The following is an 18,833-nucleotide window of genomic DNA, read 5'->3' on the forward strand; positions in this document are numbered from 1 at the left end:
CATATGAGGGAACAAGAAGCAGGAGCGCAGGAGGGTCTAGAACTGGTCGATCCCGAAAGGGTCTGCTGAAACTATTGAGCCTGGGAGAGGGGCAGATTGAGACAGGAGGTCATCTTCGGGAGAAGTGACTCTCTCCCAGGGACAGAGAGGGGGCAGTACTCTGCAGATAAAGTAATGAATCACGACATTGTTTCCACACTCTCTATCATCTCTACCCTTCTTTCTGGAAATCACCTGAACCCCTCAATTGGATTCAAGATTATACCATCAGGGTTTCCATTGCTAAGTAAACCACCAGAACCTTGTGATTAGATTCAAGGTTGTAACACACCCTGGGGTCATCACCATTCTACATATAAATTTCCTCATGAACATCTGTATTCCACAGATGTGCTGGAACCCTTGATGGCATTTTCTGATAATGCACAGGGTGTTCTTGCTCTCTATTATCTGCAGGGAATGCTGCAGCTTGATTATCGTCTCAGACCCAAGGAATGGCCACTGTTAGTCACCACACTGCAGTATCTGTGTGAGGAGTGTATGTGTGTGTGTGTGTGGGGGGGGGGGGGGGGGGGGTGGAGCGAGTGTGTGTGTATCTGTGTGTGTGTGCCTATGTGCATGAGAGTGTTCTCCATCCTTGTTTTTGTAAATCACATGAACCCCTCAATTGGTTCAAGCCTGTACCTTCAGAGTTTCCATCGCTAAATAAACCACCCAACCCCCATAAATAGAATAGAACTCATTCCCTTTAGAATTCCACAATTGGATCTGTATCCACCACACAATTAAGCTGTGAATTCCAGATCATAACTATTCACAGCACAGTGACACAGCAGGTAAAGTTTCTGCTTCACGGCTCCGGGTTCAATCCTGGCCTCGGATGCTGTCTATGTGGAGTTTTCACATTCCCTCAGGGACCGTGTGGGTTTCCTCTAGGTGCTCCAGTTTCCTCCCATATTCCAAAGATGTGCAGATCAGAAGTTTAACTGGGCACTGTAAATTGCCCCCAGTGTGTAGGTGAGGGGTAGGTTCTGGGGAGAGTTGAAGGGAATGTGGGGAGAATAAAAATGAATTAGTGCTGGATTAGTGTGAATGGGTGCTCAATAGTCAGCATGAGCTCGGTGGGCCTCAGAGCCCTGTTATGTGCTGCATAACTGTGTAAAGCAGTTTTTCTTTACATTGACCTTAGGCTTTTTGCTAATTATTTTAAATCTGTATCTTCTCGTCCATGACTCTTCTGCGAAAGGGACAGTTCTCGCTACCCTTTCTAAACCCATCATAATTTTGTCCCTCTATCAGGTTAACCTCCTCTGCTTCAAGGATAATAGCACCATTATTTCTAATTATCTTAATTGAAGTCTCCAAGGGCCTTTACATCCCCACTAACGTATGGTGAACAGCACTGGCTGATGTAAAGTTCTGAATAAATATTTAAGCCATCTGTTATGCCTCCATGCATAAATAACTTCTAAGCCCTCATTATCCCCCCCCCTTTTCCTGCCCCCACTCAATTCCTACCCCCCATCTATTTTATATTAGCTCTCAGTTTATTCTCATCTTCCCTTTCCTATTCTTGATTCCTGTTTCACCACTTCTCTTAGTTTCCAGACACAACCAAGTTCCCTTCTATCGTCAACCTGACATGAGACATCAATTAATTTCTCTGCCTCACCTCACTTCTCTCCATCACCTAAAGAGTTTCGGCATTGGTTGTCCTACTTCATCCTCTTGGATGAGAATGCATCTGGACTGTTCCCAACCCATCAAGTCCTTAAAGGCCAACCTTTGCTGCAGTGTAGATTTGTCATCCAGTCTCTGGTTCTAGTTAACCCAAACCAGATCCCCACTGAAATTAGTCCTCCTTCAATAAATCAGTTCAATTCTCAATTCCTCCATTACTGATCCATAGCTGTTGCATTATTAATTGGTTATTAATTTACAAATAATAAATAATAATTGCATTATTAATTTACAAATCCCAACATAGCAGCCTTGGGATTCAGTTCATAATCTGCCATTGTTTAAAAACAAAAGCTACAAGCCTTGTCCTGTATCACCATTACACCACATCTGTCTGAAACACCAGCCTTATTTACCACTCATTCATTCTACACCTACCGTTGACTTCCTTGTAATCTACTCCCACCCCAGTACTATTTCTTACTTCCATGATATCCACCTTCCCCAGTCCTCTGTGCTCCTTATTTTTCATTTACATTGCATCTTGCTAGTTCCCATCCCACTGCCTAATCAATTCAAAGACCTCCCCACCCACCCCAATCCCCACCATCCAGTGGGACTGTGATTCTAGTCCTATTAAGATGCAACCGTATATCTTGAACAAGTCCCTCCTGCCTCAGGACTGGCCCCAATGCCTCAAGAAGTATTCGAGTTAGGGTTAGAAAAGCTGAAGCCCTCCCTTCTGCACTTATCTTCAGCTGTGCACTAATGCCCCTGTCCTCCTTTACCCTTGACATCTGTTTGCATGTATCAACACCGATTTCAAGGCCATAACATATAGTCCGTGCAACAACCAGCTTCCAGGTAATGTGATACAGCCAGCTACAGTGAAGTCAATGAATGATGCAGTATTGACAAAAAGACCCCATTATGCTTTTATTTATGAATGATTGGCTTGTTTGTACATTAGCATTACTCACCAATGGATGCACTGATCATGACCCTGAATATCCTCCAAATGGTAAATACTGTGGATGTTACAAACCTTCCGAATAGAGACCGTTAAAAATTCCCTTGCCTCTATCTTTTTATCAATGCATATTTATCAGCTAAAAGTCATAAAGTCAGCCCAACTTGTCCATGCAAACCGATGCATATCTAAGTTAATCCCATTTGCCCATATCCTTCTAAACCTTTCTTATGCCAGTACCTGTCCAAATGTCTTTTAAATGTTGTTACTGTACCTGTCTCAACCAATTCACCTAGCAGCTCGTTCTATAAACTTTTGCGTGGAAAAAGTTGTCCCTCAGGTTCCTATTAAATCTTACCCCTCTCACTTTAAATCTATGCCCTCTAGTTCTTTATTCTTCAACCCTGGGAAAAAGACTGAGTGCATTCACCCTATCTATGCCCCTCATAACTTTATATACCTCTATAAGATCACCTCTCAGTCTCCTACACTCCAGTTAATAAAGTCCTAGCCTGCCCAACCTCTCCCTATAACCCAGTCCCTCGAGTCCTGGTGACGTCCTTTTAAATCTTTTCTGCATTCTTTCCAACCAAATGGCTTCTTTCCTATAGCAGGCTAACCAAAATTGAACACAATACTCCAAGTGTAGCCTCCCCAACATCTTGTACAACGTCTTAGATTTGGAGCAAAGTACTTCATTCTCCTCCTGTCCAAACGTGTTCCTGTCAGGCTGCTTGCCTGGGGTCCTGTCCAAATACAGATGGCCGCAATGAGAGAAAATTAGTGCACGTTGCTTGGAAGTGAAATGAGGACGTGTCATAGAATCATGGACACAGATCAGAAACATGTCAAGCATCAACCACCCATTTGGTTTTGCCAAAAACAGTGAAGATCTAGCATTACCTTCTCCAAAAATGTATTGATGTAGGTAAGCTCACGAACTAAGTCTTTAAGATGATTAAAGAGCTTGATAAGATGGTTCAAATTCAAGTTTATTGTCATGGGCGTACATACCCAGGATACAAATGCCATGAAAATGAGCTTTTTGCCTCAACCACTTCCTGAGGCAGCTCGTTCCATAAACGTACCAGCCTCAGTGTGAAAAGGTTTCCCCTCAGGTTCCTATTAAATCTTTCCCCTCTCACCTTAAGCCGATACCCTCTAGTTCCTGATTCTCCAACCCTGGGAAGAAGACTGTGTGCATTCATCCTATAATGCAACAAAAATGACAAACGTAAATCACATAAAAAATAAAATAATACATAACATACAAGAGACAATAAACAAAAATAATGTAACAACATTAGTGCAATTTGAGGGAAATATGGTCCAAGGTAGAGTTAGGGTCTTTCGGGTTGGTTCAAGAACCTGATGTCAGTAGTATACTCTACTGCTCTATGATAGATAGAGAGAAACAAGTTCTACTGATAGATGGGTGTAGAACTAAAGGATGTGAACTTAGTTGGAGCTAGGCTAGTCAGGTAATGAAAGGACCTTCATAAAATGGGCAAAGTAAACTGAGAGCTCTGTGCCTGGAAGAACACAGGGGTGAGGTGGCGGAGAGGGAACTGGATCACTAGATTTTAGACAGATTATGGCTGGTAGCAGATATGAAGCAAAGATAAATGGAGCGGGTTCCCAGACCAGCTGTGATCTGATTGAATGGGTTTGAGAGGCTCAGGGACCTGCATGTGCTGCCGTGTTTCCCATGTTGTCAAACCTGCTACAACTCTGTCTCTCTGCAGGCTTCCATAATGTCTGGAACCGAGCTGACTTTGGGAATCGAAGGGCACCTGTCACAATCCGCAGACTGCTCTGGCCTGGGGACGCTGCAGGGTGAGGGGTCTCTGAAGTGCAATGAGGGCCAGACAGAATTGCCCGGGGCACCCGCACTGGCAAAGGACAAGATATTGGAACTGAAGAAGATCAAAGAGGAGATTAAAGAAATAACGTCACCCAGTCCTGTGGAATTGCACAAGGTGAGTCTCCATCATTGGCATCGAGCAATCCCTGGAACTTCCTGCCTGATAGTATTGTGGCAGACTGAGCAAGGATTAGACTGCAGAGGGAGAGTGTGGGACGTTGGTGAAAGACTCATGAATTCACCAAGGTCATTGAACAGGTGGAGAGAATGAATCCCACCCTTGAGCAGTGAAGGGAGGAAAAACCTAAACCGTTACTTACTGGTGGAAATGCCAAGTTATTACTGGCTGCACAGGGAAGTCACCCTGAATACCTTGCTCAACAGACAGGGATTCATGAGAGGATGCCGGATACATGGAGGGATTGTATGACAAGCATGACAAACAGACGTGCACACACAGACACACATGCACACACACAAGCAGATACATGCGCTCTTGTGTAATTACAGAGGAGTCAGCATGCAGTTGCAGCCTGCAACACCAGGTGGCAGCAGAGGACAAGCATGGCAAACAGACGTGCACACACAGACACACATGCACACACACAAGCAGATACATGCACATACAGACGCACATGCATACACACAGGGATACGCACACACACAGACATCAACATGGGCACATGCACATACTCATATGTGCGCACATATAGTGCGATGGGATTTGTAGTTCCAGGGTTTAATTCAGCAACAATGCAGGAACAGGGATCCATTTCCAAGTCAGTGAGGTTTGTGACCTGCAGAAGTTGCAGGGGCTGGCATTGCCTTTATTTATCCTTCGAGGTGACAGAGGTGACAGGTTTGGGAGGGGCTGTCAAACAAATAAAATCAGAGAATGTTGGAAGTACCCAGCAGGCAGGCAGCATCTGTAGAGAAGAGAAACCAGTGCTGATGTTTCAGACTGATGACCCTGCATGGGGATGGTTGGAGATCAGGAGAAATGAATGATGCACATGGTGGTGCTGGCTGATAGAGGGTGGTGGAGCTTGTTAGTCGCAGCTGATCTGTCTGAAGGAGAGAGACAGAGGGAAGACAAAAGAGAATGCTGGAACTGTGAAATACACTGGAAGCCTACCTGGCACTTCCCCGCAGACTGCTGAGTTGTTATAATGCTCTTGGTTCAAATAATCAAAAACATTAAAGCCAATAAAAATAATTAAATATGCAACAAACCTTGCAGCCTTACAACCTCCCTTCAAGTACATAGACCTATGACTATACAGGAAACAGAACAGAGTTTCCCCAATCTAAGTACTGAGGAATTCTAGTAAGCTCCTGCTGCATGATTGGTCAAGTGGAAAAGCACAGGGGGCAACATCAGGGCTGTTAAACTTTCTAAGCACCTTTCTGGACAAATGCTGGAAGCTCCTTGCAGAAACATGGGGAAACGAATCAGCGCTCTTGTGTAATTACAGAGGAGTCAGCATGCAGTTGCAGCCTGCAACACCAGGTGGCAGCAGAGGACAGTGTAAGCGTCACCATTTAACAAGATCCGGCTGATCTCCTACCTTGGTGAAAATTTAAGGACAACCTTACAATTTGAGTGCAAAGAATGTACTTTGACAAAAAGTTATACTGAAGAGTTACCTCATTGCATCGATGATGAAAATATATCCAGACGGGCTCCTGATTATTTTCACCCAACAAAAGATACAAAAGTTTATCAATTCCTTCCAAAATGTGCAGAATGGCAGATAGAACGCATCTATGGAGTACACGATGGAAGGCCATTGAACATATTTAATCCTTCCATCCAAGGCATCCCTACACTCACCCATTGTTACAATCAGCTGTGTCAAATGAGTCCAGGGTTTATCACTGCCTCGATTCTCCCCAGAGTGTTTACCCCTCTCTCTGTGAAGTCAAACCTGACGCTAGACCTAAAACCTAGCTTCCTTCAGTCTGGGTGTGCGTTCCCTGTCCATAAACTCATCCAGCAGGGTCTTTCAGCCCACCAACTTCAAGCTGACCAACAGACACCCATTTACACTAAACCTACACTAATCCCATTTTATTCTCACCACTTTCCTAACAACTTCGCCCCAGATTCTACCACTTACCTACACACTAGGAGCAGCTTACAGCGGCCAATCAACCTACCAATCCACAAGTCTTTGGGATGTTGGAGGAAACCGGAGCACCCAGAGGAAACCCACACGGTCACAGAGAGCATGTGCAAACTCCACACACACACTGCCCAAGGACAGGATTGAACCCAGGACCCTGGGGCTGTGGAGAGTGGCTCGACCAGCTGCACCACTGTGCTGCCCATACTCCGCATTGTTTAGTGTAAAGAAATAGTTATTAGTTATAGTTACAGAAACTGTTATAAGCCATTTACTATTGTAAAGGGTTCAATAAATTTGGTTTGCTTTTAAAAAAAAATCTTCTTTAAGAAGCAACACTGTTTTCTCAGATTACAATCCATAAACAATCCGAGAATGAAGAATTTGGTTTCAGTATTTCTGATGGCCTTCTGGAGAAAGGGGTTTACGTCAACTTGATACGGCCAAGTGGTCCCGCTGATGGCAGTGGGCTCCAACCCTATGACCGGATATTACAGGTACGATAGAAGCATTTTTGTTTTAAGGGACCTGTGCATCATCTTGGGAGACTGGTATTTATTGCCCATCCCTAGTTGCCCCAGTGAAGGTGGTGGTGAGCTGCCTTCTTGTACTACAGTACTCCTGCCAGTGAAGGTGCTCCCACAGTGCTCTTGGAGAGGGAGTTCCAGGAGTTAGACTCAACAACAATGAAGTATTGGCAAATGAGGATGGTCTGCAACTTGCAGGGAATCTGCATGTGGTGGTGTTCCCTTGTACCCACTGCCCTTGTCTTTCTTGCTGGTAGAGGTTGCAGGAGTTGGAGGTGCTGTTAATTTATATTTAAGATAGCTAAGAAAATTGATGAAGGCAGTGCACTAGACATGGTATACATGGGCTTCAGCAATGTCCTTCATAGTAGGACTCTGTAGGACCCTCTTCATGCAGAGTGGTGCATTTATGGAATGAACTACCAGAGGGAGTGGTTGAGGCAGGTACAATAACAATATTTAAAATACACTTGGACAGCAATGTGGATTAGAAAGATTTAGAGGAATAAGGCCCAAACCAGGTAAGTGAGATTAGTTTAGATGGGTATCTTGTTGACATGGATACATTGGGCCAAAGGACCTGTCTTCATGCTGTATTACTCTAGTAGGCTGGTCCAGAAGATTAGGGCAAAGTGGGCTAAGGTACATTGGCAAAATGGATCCAAAATTGGCTTGGTGAAAGGAGGCAGAGGGTAGTATATGAGGGGTGTTTTTCTGACTGGAAATCTGTAACCAGTGATGTACCGCAGGGATGGATGCTGGGACTATTGCTGTTTGTCCTAAATATAAATGATTTGGATGAGATTGTAGGTGGACTGATTCGTAAATTTTCAGATTTTCAGACACCAAAATCTGGTGGATATTGAAGAAGGTTGTGAAATGGGACAGAAGGATATAGATCGGTTGATATGTTGGGCGGAGCATTTTTTCCACCATGGCTTGCTTCTTACAGGGATGGTGGAAGGGAGATGAACAATGGTTTCAGAAGGAGATTAGATTTTCTGAGGGAATAAAGCTGGGACAGGCTAGGAGAAAGAGACAGGGATGCTCCACAGAGCATTAGCATGTATTCAATGGGCCAAATAGCCTCACCTCCTGAGAAAACACCACAGCTCGGGGGCAGGAAGAGTTTATTCACCCCTTTGAGCTGGTTCCACCACTCGGTCTGATGATCACTACTCTGTACCTGGACTCTGACCATTGGTTCCATTCATATCTTTGGCAAACAAATATCCATGAGTCTCGGTCTGAAGGTTCCCAATGAGCCTAACCTCTGGGGGAGAGCTCCAGATCTCTGCTACATTTGGTGTGAAGAGTAGATTCTAACTCATCCTAAACAGCCTTTAATGCTAAAGTTGTGCTCCCTTGATATAGACTTAACTGCTGAAGGGAACAGTCTTTGATCTACATGGGTCCTCCTACACACACCCGATCACCCCCACAGCCCCCTATCACCTAGTTTATTTTCCCTCCTTCATCAACTCCGTCTGCCCATCACCCACACACTCCTCCCACTGCGTTCTCTCCCCCCTCTCCCTTAATTGGTTCCATGCTCCACCTTCCTCCCCCAGCAGATACCATCATCTGCAGCCCTTTGTTGCCTCCACCTACCTCCTCCCAGCCTCTGTCACTATCTCCACCTTTCCCTCCTCCATCTGCCAATCAACCCCTCCTCACCTGGATCCACCTACCACCTGCCAGCTCTTGCTCCACCCCTCCCCCTCACCTCTTCATACTGGCTGTCTCCCCTCTGCTCTTGCAGGCCAGATGAAGGTTCTCAACCCGAAACATCGACTGTCCATTTCCCTCCACAGCTGCTGCCTGACCTACCTTCTGGGTGGTTTGCTGCCTGTGTTGCCTTGGGTCACATTGGTTGGTAATGGTTCAGGATCAACCAGACTTCGTGGGCCACTGCACTGCACCGGAAGGAATGTTACAGTTACCACAAACCCCTCCTTCCGGGGGCTAGCAGAGAAGAGTGCGAATGAAGGAAACCATTCCTCTGGATTAGTCCAGAGGATGTGGGCAAGCTCAGGATTTATTGCTTATCCCTGGTTTTCCTTGAGAAGGTCGTGGTGAGTCTTCTCTCTGAACCACTGCAGTCTGGTAGCTCCCATGACATTATCAGATAGGGAGTCCAAGGGTCTGACGCCAGCAACAGTTGTCCAAACCTGGTTGGTGTGCAAGAGAGGATGGTGGTGTTCCCGTGGTGTTGCTGTTCTTGCCCTCCTCTGTAATAGTGCTCACAGAGCCAGGAGGTAGAGTCATAGGGTTATACAGCACGGCCACAGGCCCTTTGGCCCAACTGGTCCATGCCGACCAAGATGCCCATCCAAGCTAGTCCCATTTGCCAGTGTTTGGCCCATATCCCTCTAAACCTTTCCTATCCGTGTACCAGTCCAAATGTTGTTATTGTGCCTGCCTCATCCACTTTCTCTGGCAGTCTGTTCCATATGCTCACCACCCTCTGGGTGAAGTTGCCCCTCAGGTCCCTTTTAAATCTTTCCCTTCTCACCTTAAACCTATGTTCTCTGGTTTTTGATTCCCTTTCCCTGGGAAAAAGACTGTGTGCATTCACCCGATCTATGCCCCTCATGATTTTATAGACCTCTATAGGATCACCCCTCAGTCTCAAACACTCCAAGGAATAAAGTCTTAGCCTGCCCAACCTCCCCCTATAACTAAGGCCCAAGTCCTGGCAACATTATTGTAAATCTTCTCTACACTCTTTCTGGCTTAATGGCATCTTTCCCATGGCAGGGTGACCAGAACTGTACTCGATACTCCAGGTGCAGCCTCACCAACATCTTGTACAACTGCAACATAACATCCCAACTCCTATACTCAATGTCCTGACCAATGAAGGCCAGCGTACAAATACCTTCTACTCCACCCTGTCCAACTGTGCTGTCACAGGTAGTCTAGCAAGTGCAACCTTTTGCAACCTGATGTTAGATCCTGCAGATGTTAGGCGAACTGCATTAAGTATTTACTGCACCAGAGGGAGTGCATTGTCCTGCATGGTGCAAGAGGCTTGAGATTCTTCAAAGGATTCAGTAGACAAGCATTTGAAATGGATTGAGATACAACACTCTAGGGAGGAAGTAGGGACCTCACACAACAATGCTGGCAGTCTAAATATTGACCAGGTAACAGTTTCCTTTACTGAATATAATGTCAGCATTTATTGCTATCAGAGTTTTAGGGTTCAGAGTCTTAAACGTATACTAGATTCAGATTCAGATTAGTTTATTGTCATATACACCAGGGTGCAATGAAACTCACAGTAAACATAATAAGAATAAATACAACAATACAGTGATGAGTGCAGAACAGCAGAATGATGCAAAGATAGTAGTGCAATCTGAAGCAGTGCAAAAGGAAATGCTCGTGACAATGACGGAATAATTGAGAGAGGTAGAATTAAGAGTCTGAGAATGTGGCAGCACCACCAGGAAGGGGATGTGAAAGAGCTGAATGGTCCAGAAGTCTGAGAGCAGTGGGGAAGAAGCTGTTCTTGAGTCTGGTCGTCTGGGCTTTCAAGCTCCTGTATCTTCTCCCAGTAGGTAGAAGAGAGGAAAGGGAATAGCCAGGGTGGCAGTCATCCTTGACCATACTGTTAGCCTTCCTGAAGCAGTGCATCATGAAGATGCACTGGGTGGATGAAAGACTTGATGAGCCTGTGGTGGACTGGGCTGTGTTCACCACTCTGCAGGTTCTGTCAGTCCAGAGCTGAACAGTTTCCATACCAGGCTGAGATTATTTGTTTTAGTCAAATTGAATGGAGTTATTAAATATGAGACAGTTGGTAAACTGAATAGGAAGAAGCTGCATTTACTGGCAGGAAGGTCAACAACCAGAGGGAACTTGGCCGTAGAACTGGAAAAGAGAGCAGGGGCATTATTCTTACAGAGCATGTTCTTAGGTAAATGGATGCACTGCCTGAAAGGATGTTGGAAACAGATTCAAAGATGATTTTCAAAAGGTGATTGGATGAATGCTTGGGGAATAAAAACATTTGTAAGGATAGGGAAGGGTGAAGGAAGTGGGTCATCAACAAGCAGACTTTTCACAGAGGAGACATAAGAGACTGCAGACACTGGAATCTGGAGCAACACACAATCTGCTGGAGGAGTTCAGCAGAATCTGTGCAGCGGAAAGGAATTGAATCCTGATGGAGGGTTTCAACCCTAAATGTCGCTGCTCGACCTGCTGAGCTCCTCCAGCAGATTGTTTGTAGCTCTTTCACAGAACTGGTGTAGACATGCTGGGGCAAACTGCTTCCTTCCAGATACTGTAACCTTGTCCGCACTTCTCGCTGCCTCGGTAAAGCAGCCAACATAATCACGGACCCTTCCTGCCTTGGACATTCTCTGTTATCCCCCCTCGCATCGGGCAGAAGATACAAAAACCTGAAAGCATGTACCACCAGCCTCAAGGACAGCTTTTGTCCCGCTGTTATAAAACTTGAACGGTCCCCTTGTACAATAAGATGGAGTCTCAATCTCACAATCTACCTCGTTATGGCCTTACACCTTATTGCCTGCCTGCACTGCACTTGTAACTGTAACACATTACTCTGCGTTCTTTTATTGCTTTTCCCTTGTACTACCTCAATGCACTGATGTGATGCAATGATCCATCTGGATGACGTGCAAAACAAAGTTTTTCACTGTACCTTGGTACATGTGACAATAATAAACCTATTTACCAATTAACCTTTGCCTTGGTTTGCCCTCTTGCCAACTCCTCATAAAACCCAACCCACAGCTTTGGAAAGGTTTGACCAGGGATGGGGAGGGAGCCCAGTGATATCTTCTCTTCTTCCGCCAACAGGTGAACCAGATCCAGACAGGAGACTTCGACAGTGGCCTGATGGCACCACTCATCTCAGAGTCTGGTGGTCGACTAGACCTGGTGGTCAGCCGCAACCCCCTGGCCATGACGGTGCGCAGCAGGTCAGAAGACAGTGAGGGCTCGCGGAACGCCCGCCGTCTGCTACAGCGCAAGGAGAACAAGAACACGCGGACACTGTGAGCGGGAGCGAGAGAGCCATCCCCCCCCCCCCACCCCAGCTGTGAGATAATTTCCAATGGTGCTACCAACCTTTCCAATCACACGGTACCTGACAGCTGTCACATAGCGCTCCCTAATCCCAGTCACAGGTGAACTGCTCCGTATGGGAAGAGTGGAGCCTCTCCAACAGTGATCGCTATCCTCCCTCGGGAGGACAAACCATCCCGGGCTTAACCTCTCCAGAAGACCCAGGAGATCAGTCAGTGAGGCACTTATACAACCGTTTCCTTGTTAGCAGAATATCGGAGGTGGGGAAGAAGGCTGTTTGACTGGATGCAGTGATTGGGGCAAGAGGTCCTCTGATAGATCCTCCAAGACCCATGTCCGACTGGAGTTGGCGGAGCTCTCTCTTACCCTACAACAGGTCGGCAATAATAGAAAGGTTAAACCTTCAGTTAGATTAGTTTATTTGAAAATATCTTTTTCCCCTTAGTCTTTGAATGTTTATTTTTTAAAGAAACACTGGCTGGATATTTAAGTACATCAGCTAGAGATCGAGGCTTAGTGTGGGGCTGGGTCACCAGACTAGGGCCTGTCATCAGTTCTCAGGGAGGGTGGTAATGGAGCATTGATTTTAACTGAACCGGTTGTTAATGTTCTTAGCTTCAGAATGCTAACCATGCTGAGCCATTAGCCCCCAAGAGCCCAGCGATATCTGGAAAGGGGTCAAAGCCATATCCGACCCAGCTTCTTGTTCACAGAGGTCGGTGAGAACTCGCCCTTCTCTGATTCTGGGTTGCCTGACAGAATGGGCAGGGAATCACCAGTCAGGAGGAAGGTAGGAAAAAGGCACAAGAGACAATCTGAATGGGAACTCCCTTTAGACTGAACGAAGTTGAAGCACAATTAATGCACTCAGAGAGGCCAAGCTTCACACTGTGAGGCTGATGTGCTGAGTTCGTTTGTATGTGTTCTTACATGTTAAATCATGCATCGTTTGTGTCAGCCATTTGTTTTTAAAAAAAAGGAAATTGCACTTCTATAACTAATTGAAAGCCATTAACTACTAGAATCATCTCGACACCGTCCTTTAGTGGTGAAAGCATGGCACTAGGTGTAACTCTGATAGTCAGTGGGTGCCACCTTGGTTCACTGTGGCTGCACTGCCTTTCTCTCTCGCTCTCCCAAAGCTGCCAAGTCTTGCTGGAGACCCAGATTCCATGTTGTGGGCCCATTGCCTGGTCTGCACTTGGGAACTGTTAAATCTTCACACTTGAATGTGCTCAGTAGGAATAGTGGGTGAGGTGGGGTAAAGGGCGTGTCCACCAGATGATTATTAGAAGGGTCAAACCCTGGACAAAGCCCCTCTCCTACTCCAAACCAATTTCAACCCTTGTTCCATGAGCTATTACCAAACTAAATGATCAACATTTGGCAAGTCTATTGTGAATGGGTTGTTGAGTCGGTGACGTAGAACAATATTGATCGCCCTAGCCATAGAGCTGACCATTCACTTGCTCAAGCATCCCCTCCACTTCCCTTGAACACTCTCTGACCCCTTGGGGTGATCAAATTGGGGTGTGTAGGAATTTCTTCTGCAGATGGTGTCGAATCTGCAGAATCCTCTACCCCAGAGGATTGTGGAGGCCAAATCATTGGAGGATAGATAATTTTTTTGAAAGATCGGGGAACTGAGGGCTATGTGGAACTGATACAAAAGAGGAGTGGAGGCCTGGGGTAGATGAGCCATGATCATACTGAATGGCAGGACAGGCTGGAGGAGCCGATTGGCCTACTTCTGCTCCTATTTTCTTGTGTTCTTGCGTTCTCCATTAGAAGTATTGCTACAATTGACCTCAGCAACCTCTGCAGGGGAAATCCATTGCTTTTCACTCTCAGGCCATACTTGCAGGAGAGTGCAGGTGAGATGGGCTGTTAAACCCTCTGTAGTGTTTGTTCTTGTCACACACAGGAATCAGAAACCTTAGAAGAACGTCTGGGCAGAGAGAGAGGGAAAAGTGTCAAGATATGTGTTTTATGTTCATCAGCAAACTCACCCCACCACTTACTTACATCATAGCCTGTTCTCCTTGTTAGTCCAGTACAGATCAGCAGCCCTTTCACCACAATGTCAGAGTCTCTTTATTCAAAATGTCCTTTGGTACCATCTCTGCCCGATAACAGTGTGCCATACGATGTTGTTCAAAACCCAAATTATTACTGGGGGAGAAAAAAAACCTTCTTGATGTTAATCACCAATAATATTGACAGAAACTATATAAAAAAAATTAAAAAGGCTTTAAAATGTACCCTGCTCTGTTTAGGGCAACAGTACCTATTAATGCCTTTGGAACTGATGCATCCCTAAACTTGTATTTTTAAATGTGTAATATTGAATGGTTTATGCTGTATGCCCTCAATATTATTTTTCTATGAATTTTTCTTAATCGCTTGTTATAGCACAACGTGACAGACTTAAATCTTTTGGTCCCCAGTGGGATATATTGTTAATATATTTCTGTATGAAAGGAATTGCAATGAAGAGGTTTTTGTATTGCAATAAAAAATGATGGAGGTTGTTCAGTTTAGGATGTGGAGGTTTTTGTTCAGAGCACATTGCTCCAGTTCCTATAAACAGGGCAGACGCAGGAAAAGACAGTATGCACACAGGACAGTGATCACCGCATACAGTGTTGTGATCACCAGGGTCGTCTTCCCCATCTGACTTCAACTGCCCATCGTCCTTCCCCGCTTCATTTGCCCATCACCCGTCCCCTATCTGGTCCCACATCAGCTTCCAGCCTCTACCTCTACATTCACTCTCCCCTCCCTCCACCTGGCTCCATCTGCCCATCCTCCCCAACCTCATACGGTTCCAACTACCACCCACCAGCCGTTACCTCACCCCTCCTCACATCTTTATACTCAGCTCACTCCTTCATTGGGACATCATGTCGCAACTGTACAAGGTGCCGGTGAGTCCGCACTTGGAGTGTTGTGTGCTGCTCTGGTCACCCAGCTGTAGGAAGGATGTCATTAAGCTGAAGAGTGCGCAGAAAAGATTCACAAGGACGTTAGCAGGTCTAGAGGGTTTGAGTTATAAGGAGAGATTGGACAGGCTGGGACGTTTCCCTGGAGCGAAGGAGGCTGAGGGGTGACCTTATAGAGGTTTATGAAATCATGAAGGTCATAGATAAGGTGACTGGCTATAGTCTTTTTTTCCAGGGTAGGGATTCTAAAACCAGAGGCCATAGGTTTAAGGTGAGAGGGGAGAAATTTAAAGGGGACGTGAGGGGCAACTTTTTCACACAGAGGGTGGTGGGTATATGGCATGAGCCGCCAGAGGAAGTGGGTACAATTACATTTAAAAAAACATTTGGACAGGTTCATGAATGGGAAAGGTTCAGAGGAATATGGGCCAAACACAGGCAAATAGGACGAGCTAAGGTAGGTAACGTGGTTGGCGTGGATGAGTTGGGCTGAAGGGCCGGTTTCCGTGCTGTATAACTCCATGACCAGCTAACTTGCCTCAACACTCTCAGACCTGCTGCAGGGTTCCAACCCCAAACGTCGACCATCCCTTTGCCTCCAAGGATGCTGCTCAACCCACTGAGTTCCTCCAGCAGTTTGCTTTTTGCTTGAGATTGCAACATTTGCAGTCTCTTGTGTCACCACACAGGTTGTAGTGATTGCCAACCACAGGAACAGTCCATGTGGCAAGGACTTGCTCTTTTTATTTTACATCGTAATCTCCTAACTCTGAAGGTGGGTATGCACTTCATCCAACGAGTCCATTTAATGTCATCCATTCAATATCAGTTACTTTCCACCACTGACAGGGGCAGCATTAAGGGCAACCTATTGTTGTAATTATTGAAGCTGCTGCCTCACTTCTCCATCGACCCTGGTTTGATCCTGACCTTCACCGGTGTGGAGTCTGCACGTTCCCTCTGTAGGTTTCCTCTGGTTGCTCCGGTTTCCTCCCACATCCCAAGGATGTGCTCGTTTGTAAGACAACTGGCTGCTGTAAATTGCCCATAGTTGGATGGCAGGGGAATCAGGATGTAATTGATGGTCAGGGGAGTGTGAATGGGAAATAAGTGGAGGAATGGGATTGCTAGGATTGGTCTGAGAGCCAGCAGAGACTTAAAATGGCCTTCTTTGTCATAAGGAAATGTAAAGTAAAAAGAGCTGTTAAATCCACCAGACATGTTTTTCATTCGGTGACAAATTCCACATCCTACATGTAGTCTTCCCACCCTGGATGGTAATCCAATGGAGTGGAGTGACCAGCTGTTGTCAAACCCATTGGAATTCCATTCCAGTGATTTTAGTGGAGTGAACATCTGGAAGATCATCTGATCACTGGGCAATTCACCTCCCTGCAGGCATGATGCAGAATAAGCTCCCTGAAAGTCATTGGCCCTTTTTTTAAAAAAAACTTAAAATCCTTTTTTTAATGGCTAATTGCTCATTTCTACCTCATTTTATCTATAAAAAAAGCCTTTCAGGCCACCAGCTCCTAGGAGACCTCTATCCCATTACTCCACTCCCCTCTCCCCTGTACTTCAGCAACTTTAGCTTGCTCGCTCACTCTCCCTCTCTCTCTCTCTCTCTTCTCTTCCCCCCTCTCTTTCTCTCTTTCTTCCCCCCTCTCTCTCTCTCTTTCTTTCTCTTCCCCCCTCTCTCTTTCTTTCTCTTCCCTCTCTCTCTCTCTTTCTTTCTCTTCCCTCTCTCTCTCTCTTTCTTTCTCTTCCCCCCCTCTTTCTTTCTTTCTCTTCCCCCCCCCCTCTCTCTTTCTAACTCACATGCCCATCAACTCACCTTTAATTCCACTAACCTAACTCTGGGCAAATTACACAACCAGTTAACCTGCCAACTCTCACGAGATGTAGAAGAAACTGGAGCACCCAGAGGAAACCCACACAGTCACAGGGAGAACGTGCAAACTGCACACAACCAGCACCTGAGGTCAGGATCAAACTGGCATCACTGGAGCTGTGAGGCAGCAGCAAAAACTGCTGAGCCATGTACTACCGGCTTTGTTTTCAATAATCAATAAAAACATTATTTTAATATGCATACTGAGTTGTTACTGCTGTGATCTTTCATCATTACTTTCTTATGATTGACAGCTGCGGGGAATTTGTAAAGCAGTTTGGTGAGCTTCAAGATGGAATCAGAGTGAGAGTGGAATCAAGGATTAAAGTGACAGGCACCTGGAAGCTCAGGGCTTCCCTTATGGACTGAATGGAGGTCAGAATAAATGGGGGTGGAAAGAAATTCTGGAAATACGCAGCAGATTGGGAAGTATGTGTGGAGAGAGACGGTCATTGACCTAAAACATTATCTCCACAAATGCTGCCTCTGTATTTCCAGCATTCTGTTTTTATTTGTGAGAATGTTTTCCCAGGCTGAAAGTGTCAAATACTAGAGGGCATAAGTTTAAGGTGGGAGGGGGAAAGTTTAAAGGAGGTGTGTGGCAAATGTTTTACACAGAGACTGGTAGGTACTTGGAGCACACTACCAGGGGAGATGGTGGAAGCAGATACAATAGTAACATTTAAGATGCATTTGGACAGACACATGAACAGAGGGTAGAAAGGATATAGACCATGTGCAAGGCAGATGGGTTACTGGGGTTAGCATCATAAATAGCACAGACATGGTGGGCTGAAGGGCCTTTTCCTGTGCTGTACTATGTTCTATATTTCAGATTTGCAGCATCTGCAGTTGTCTTTTGCTTTTTATTTACTGTGGATAGCCAGCATTGACAGGATGGGCCGAATGGGGGAACATGGGTCTATGGGATCACTGGACAGCTGGGACTGAAAGGAGAGCCAAAGGTATGATGGGCCAAAGAACAGCTTCTACTCTTTACTATTCTACGATTCCATAATTTGGGAATATGAAAACAAAATTAGATTTTACACTTGTGCTTAACTCACATCTCTCAGGGGATGTAAATGATGTTGTGCGTCTTTTCAACAAGGAGCAGCTCACTTCAGAGTTCACCCCAGGATTCTGCACAACAATCATTATCCTTGTCAACATCCCCAAGGCAGGTTATTTGGCTGTTGTTGAACTAGGCTCAGTTGGTGTGAGATCTTCCCATGACCAATTTGCCTGCCTATGGTCTCCACATTACAGGAAGGATGTGGAGCCTTTGGAGAAGGTGCAGAAGAGGTTCACCAGGGGGTTGCCTGGTTTAGAGGGTATGGGCTATTATAAGAGGTTCGACAAACTAGGTATGTTTTCTCTGGAGCCTCAGAGGCTGAGGGAAGACCTGATCAAAGTTTGTAAAATTATAAGAGGCATAGATAGAGCGGACAGTCTGAATCTTTTTCCCAGGGTGGAAATGCCAAATACTAGAGGGCACGGCTTTAAAATGAGAGGGGGAAAGTTTTTTTTACAGGGTGTAGTAGGTGCCTGGAACGCATTGCCATAGGTGGTGGTGGAAGCAGATACAATAGTGGCATTTAAAAGGCTTTTAGATAAGCACATAAATATGCAGGGAATAGAGGGAAATGAATCACGTGCAGGCAGAAGGGATTCGCTTACTTTGTATCATGTTTGGCACAGACGTTGTGGGCCGAAGGGCCTGTTCCAGTGCTGTATTGTTCTATGTTCTAGATTGCAACAACTTGCAG

At 45.6% G+C, this 18,833-nt stretch overlaps 2 protein-coding genes across 2 annotated transcripts in view; one reads left to right on the forward strand and one right to left on the reverse strand.

The window, feature by feature from the left end:
• Window positions 1–12,204, forward strand: part of grip2b (glutamate receptor interacting protein 2b) — a 147,033-nt gene extending 134,829 nt beyond the window's left edge. The window contains exons 22-24 of the mRNA XM_052017682.1: window positions 4,396–4,629; window positions 6,991–7,137; window positions 12,004–12,204. Coding sequence (XP_051873642.1) covers window positions 4,396–4,629; window positions 6,991–7,137; window positions 12,004–12,204 — 582 coding nt within the window. The remainder of the gene's footprint in view (window positions 1–4,395; window positions 4,630–6,990; window positions 7,138–12,003) is intronic.
• A 705-nt stretch (window positions 12,205–12,909) lies between these two features.
• trh (thyrotropin-releasing hormone) overlaps window positions 12,910–18,833 on the reverse strand; it is a 41,504-nt gene continuing 35,580 nt past the window's right edge. Inside the window, exon 4 of the mRNA XM_052017683.1 lies at window positions 12,910–12,983. Within this exon, the coding sequence (XP_051873643.1) occupies window positions 12,910–12,983 (74 nt within the window). The remainder of the gene's footprint in view (window positions 12,984–18,833) is intronic.

Source organism: Pristis pectinata, chromosome 6 (genome assembly GCF_009764475.1).
Source record: "Pristis pectinata isolate sPriPec2 chromosome 6, sPriPec2.1.pri, whole genome shotgun sequence".
Lineage (NCBI taxonomy): Eukaryota > Metazoa > Chordata > Chondrichthyes > Rhinopristiformes > Pristidae > Pristis > Pristis pectinata.